This window comes from Ranitomeya variabilis, chromosome 5 (genome assembly GCF_051348905.1).
Source record: "Ranitomeya variabilis isolate aRanVar5 chromosome 5, aRanVar5.hap1, whole genome shotgun sequence".
NCBI classification, from domain to species: Eukaryota; Metazoa; Chordata; class Amphibia; order Anura; family Dendrobatidae; genus Ranitomeya; species Ranitomeya variabilis.
Window position 1 is genome coordinate 16754704 of NC_135236.1, and position 5692 is coordinate 16760395.

The 5692-nt window shown below is 36.9% G+C and overlaps 1 protein-coding gene across 1 annotated transcript; it reads left to right on the forward strand.

Annotated features, from left to right (window-relative positions):
• Window positions 1-2471: 2471 nt before the first annotated feature.
• Window positions 2472-3395, forward strand: LOC143774641 (olfactory receptor 11L1-like). Its single transcript, XM_077262394.1, has one exon. The coding sequence runs from the start codon at window positions 2472-2474 to the stop codon at window positions 3393-3395; it is 924 nt and encodes a 307-aa protein (XP_077118509.1).
• Window positions 3396-5692: the final 2297 nt, after the last annotated feature.

Here is a 5692-nt window from a genome sequence, read left to right on the forward strand (position 1 = left end):
AACATTATTTTATTCTATTGTGAAGTTTGATATTAAATATCTTGTCTGATAAAGTTTTTACAGTCATAACAAGTTTATAAGTTGTCATAGAAAAATATTTAGAATTGAGAGTCCTCAGTGGTTGATACCTTTTAATGGCTAACTGAAAAAAATGGTAACAAATTGCAGCTTTCAAGACTACACAGGTCTCTTCATCAGGCAAAGACTAAAAGAACTTCTGGAGAATCACATATTTATGCACAACATAGTATAGAAAAAAAAAACAGAAAAAAACATAGATAAGACAGGTGACATGAAGCAGAATTACCATGAGTGATAAACTGTCCATAAATATTGGACCAGTTATTAGATAAGGAATGTTTTATTGTCCTCTGATTGGGGTCCGGTTCAGTTGTGATGACCCCACAAGGTCTGAGGGGCAAGTTCCTTAGTTCCTTAGTTGATGTAAAAATACATAAATCCATGCAACACATTCATTCTTGCACTAAGAGTGTCAAAGGTCATTATCAGCTTATATTCCCATATTCTTCTGTCCCTTTGAGATTTGAAGTTACCTTTTAACACAAGTAATTTCATGTCCATAATGCTATGATTTGGGAGACAGAAATGTATTGCCACAGGTAGATCCATTCTTTTTTTCTTTTATTGTATGGCGATGAGAGTTCATTCTTGTTTTCAGTTTCTGCCCTGTTTCCCCCACATACAGACCCCCAGATGGACATTTAGTACAAATGATTAGGTGCACCACATTAGAAGTGACAAAGCTGAAAGTACCTGGTATCTTGTAGTCCTGATGTGAATCGGGGATGTTTATCTTGTCCGTGGTCATTATAAATGGACAGTTACATTCTGCTGTGTCACTTCTAACCCATCTTTTTAGTTAGCCAATAAAAGTTATCAAGTACTGAGGACTCTCAATTCTAAATATTTTTTCTATCCACTGGCTAACACGATACCAAGATATGCAGTATATCTTTCTTGTATTAAGTTGTCATAGGCTTACATGAGGAATAACAATGTTTCTGCCCATTTTATGACTGGTATACAGCATTTTTCACCAGCTTTTTAGGCTCTATTTCTAATTTTCTCCTTTATATGTTTTGGTGAATGGAGACGAGTTGCTATGAAGTCTCTCACACTCAGTATAAAAAAATTGTGGGATTCCTTGTTCCCCCTCTGTTTAGCAAATATCCACAAGTATCAGCAGCATAGAAAAAATGTAAGTATTAGGCGTGTGGCTGTGAATCCAGCTTTGGAGAAGCTAAATCACTAACTTCAGCACAATCAGTATGTCCTATCTGCCCATGCATGTATTTCATTTAATGTGATCCAGAAACATCATTTATAAGTTTTTTTTAATTACTTTCTGATATTCCCCTTTTGTGTAAAATAGTGTGATATCTCACAAGTGTGTACCATTACAAATATGGAAAAATATATATTTTTTCTAATACCTGTTTTTACTGGCCTTCTCTTTTGCCATAATAAATGTGTCTTTTCTGTCCTAATGCCAGCTTACCACCACACAGTGTTTTTTTTCACTCCACTTACTAATCAAGCGGTGTTTTAATTTTGCACCAAATTCAGCATTCACAACACTTTATTTTGATACATTTTTCATAACTTGTGATGGCATGAGAAAAAAAACAAATTCCAGAAATGTAATTTCAAAAATTCCCCTAATAATAGATGACCCTCATGGTGGATAATGTTTTTCAAGGACATATTCAAGGCAAACTCATGGATTGTGCAAAGCAAGTTATTGTATACTAAATATATGGTATGCGCTTATACTTTTTATGCCTCATTAGACAATTTTTAACAGAGTAAAAAAAAGGCAAAATGTTCTCAAGAAAAGGAAGAAAGTGTTTAAATGTCTAACAATCCCAATTTTCTAATTTAATTGTCATTTCTTCTTTTTATTTAACCAAAATGAACTTTTTCAGTTTTTTGATTTATGATACAAATAAAGAATGCTTTTCAGTACAAAAATAGATAATCAAATAATTATTTGACTAATTATATAAAATCTGCAAATAAATCCTCTGGATAATTCCAACCTTCTCTAATTTAAAACATGATGTACTCCAGAGATCCACTTTGGACTCTACGGAGATCATTTGTTGCTTATAAAAGGCAAATAAAACAGCAAACAGTATTTTTTATTCCAGTAACTATCCTCATTCATGTCACGTCAGTTGTCATCGAGGACAAAAAACTTGTAGGTACCAAGGACAGAAATGATAATTGTTCTATTTCTTTCTGTATCGAACAAGCGGAAAAATATGTAACCTGAACCTTACATTGAGGATAAGAATTTTTTTTATTAATTTATTACTTAGTCTGTTAGTGAACTGTCATTTTTAGCAATGTATGACTTATTTTCTTTTCTTCATTATTGGACGTGCTTTCTTTATTTCTCAGTATAATGGCGGCACAAGGTCACTTTACAAATGTATGTTTTGTAGGACATGGATAACAACAACATAACCTCGGTCCTTCTCCTTGGATTTCCAGACCTCCACAACTCCAGAATTGTGTTCTTTCTTCTACTCATCATAATTTATATTGCAACAATCTGTGGGAACCTCTTGGTCATATCTCTGGTGTCCCACACCAAGAACCTTCATTGTCCCATGTACTTCTTCCTAACGCAGCTCACCACATCTGACATCATCTTGACTTCCGATATCGTCCCAAACATGCTCCTTGTGGTTCTGAACAATGGTTCCTCCATTACTCTTTCCGAGTGTATCACACAGTTGTTTTTCTTTGCTTATTCAGAAGCATCAGAATGTTTTTTATTGACAGCGATGTCTTATGATAGGTACATGGCTATCTGTCACCCCCTACATTATGAATCTATAATGACCTCCATGGTTTGTCTCAAACTCATCATTTTATCTTGGATCTTGGGTTTCTCTGCAGCATTCACTCAATCAATCAATGTATCTCAGCTTGACTTCTGTAGGTCTAATGTCATTGATCATTTTTTTTGTGAAATTGATCCCTTATTAGATTTGTCTTGCTCAAGTGTATTCAAGATAAAGGTGCTGGCATTAGTCCTCTGCTTCCCTGTACTGGTGTGCCCCTTCCTAATAGTTGTTGTCTCATATGTATATATCATATTTACCATCTTGAGACTCCAGTCCATCACCCAAAGACAGAAGGCGTTCACAACCTGCGGCTCGCACTTATTAGTGGTGTCCATATTTTACGGGGCATTGTTTTCCATTTATTTGGTCCCAGAAACTGCACAATCTACTGATATACGGAAAATATTTTCCATTCTATACACCGTGGTGACTCCATTCGTTAACCCCTTAATCTACAGTTTGAGAAATAAAGACATCAAGGAAGCAATTAGAAAGACCATGTTGCCATCTGTTTCATGATCCTGAAATACAACTTTTCAGATGTTTTGCAAATCAGGTGTAGTTACTGTTGTGATAAGTGAATCCAACAAAATTAAAATTTGTAACATTCACCAAATTTTCCCAAGAAACTTAAATTGCAGCAAATCAATTTGTCAACGTATGGATGAATGGAAGGAAATGGGCATAATTGATAATGCTATGTATACCCTATTTTCAGCTAGCCAGACTGTTGATTTCTAAGTGTCCATCACAAAAAAGATATAACTGCTAACTCCTTAAATGCTTGCTTTATTGGAAAAACCTAAAAAAATCATGATAGTAGAGTAGCAATAAATGTTGATGTGCTTCGACCAAACAATCTTAATAATAACATGTTGACCCATGAACTTAATGGGCTTCGGTGTTTCTAAATATGCGGTAGTAGAGATATCATCCTGGTGAGCGGAAATATTTTCTTTTGATTTCTAATCCCTGCTTGTCCAGTGACCCTCCCGTCTTTTTCCCACCTGCTTCACTGTTCTGTCAAATACTATCTAAACTAATTCCTTAATGTTTTATAGCTTTCGGTCCTATCTCCATGTACAATAAAATAACATAAGTCAAACTTGTCGAAATCGATGGATTCAGTCAATGTCCTAATATGTATGGTGCCTCGAACAGATGAATGCCAGGAGAGATAAGGATATGCAAAATTGCTTTTAGAACTACCAATCCTTTTGTTCTCTCAAAGAGAAGCTTCTGCTAGAAATGTCTCATAGTGGCTCTTCATTGAGAACATAAGATTGCTCAGCAGAGAATATGCTCCTGTAAGTGGCAGAGGGAGAAAGCTGCCGGACAATCGGCCAAACCAGTGTTTGGCTAAAACCTATATAATGTGTGGAGGGCTTAATCTGTGACTTATGATGCCCTCTCACTATCCAGATAAGCTACAAAATGACTGCTGCATATTTCCTACTTCTGCTTTTATACAGACTATGATAGTACCTCCTGATTGGCTACACTGTGCATTGTGATGTGAAGGCATGGCATTATTTCAACTCTTCATTCTGTCCTTAACTGTGCTGCCAGACAAATCCATCTCTCTCCTCGCTACTCCTACACTTATCCCCTTTTCAAATCCCTTCATTGGCTCCAAATTGCCCAGTGTATCCTGTTCAAACTACTTACACTTTACAAAAAACACCCCCGTGAGCAATACTGAAGAAGGTGCCGAGGGTAGGTTCCCACACCATGGAGCAATACAATGTAAACCCGGCACTCAACTTAATGTTGTGAGGAAGAACTTTAATTCAGTCCTGTACTGTAGTAGCAAAACGTTTCGCTTACTATGACCTTCATCAGTTACCATTTGGATAATGTTATAGATGGTGGTTTCAATAAAACCTGTAGGCTTATATAGATGATCAGGAAGGCGCATGTGTATCCACATGGGACGTGGTCTCCACCGCTTGTATCCAAATGGTAACTGATGAAGGTCATAGTAACTGAAACGTTTTGCTGTACTACAATACTAGACTGAATTAAAGTTCTTCCTCACAACATTAAGTTTAGTGCCGGGTTTACAAACTACTAACACTGACCTACAAAGCCTCCATTACCAGTTTCCTCAATACATTTCTGAACTAATCTCCCGATAATAATAATCATTTTTTTTTATATAGCGCCAACATATTCAGCAGCACTTTACAACTTATAGAGGGGATTTGTATAGACAATAGACATTACAGCATAACAATAATCACAGTTCAAAACAGATACCAAGAGTAGAAAGGGCCCTGCTCGCAAGCTTACAAACTATGAGGAAAAAGGGGAGACATGAGAGGTGGATGGTAACAATTGCTTTCGTTGTTCGGACCAGCCATAGTGTAAGGCTCGGGTGTTCATGTAAAGCTGCATGAACCAGTTAACAGCCTAAGTATGTAACAGTACAGACACAGAGTGCTATTAACTGTATAAAGTGTATGAGAACATGATGCGAGGAACCTGATTATGGTTTAAGTTTTTTGAATGGGCCACACAGGGATAATTAGGTTAATGCATTGAGGCGGTAGGCCAGTCTGACCAAATGTGTTTTTAGGACATGCTTAAAGCTGTGGGGATTGGGGATTAATGGTATTAACCTGGGTAGTGCATTCCAAAGAATCGGCGCAGCATGTGTAAAGTCTTGGAGACGGGAGTGGGAGGTTTTGATTACTGAGGATGTTAACCACAGGTCATTAGCAGAACGGAGAGCACGGGTAGGGTGGTAGACTGAGACCAGGGAGGAGATGTAAGGTGGTGCTGAGCCATGGAGTGCTTTGTGGATGAGGGTAATA

Excerpts from the sequence above, each read along its gene's own strand:
- LOC143774641 (XM_077262394.1), top strand. The coding sequence starts at position 2,472 with ATGGATAACAACAACATAACCTCGGTCCTTCTCCTTGGATTTCCAGAC.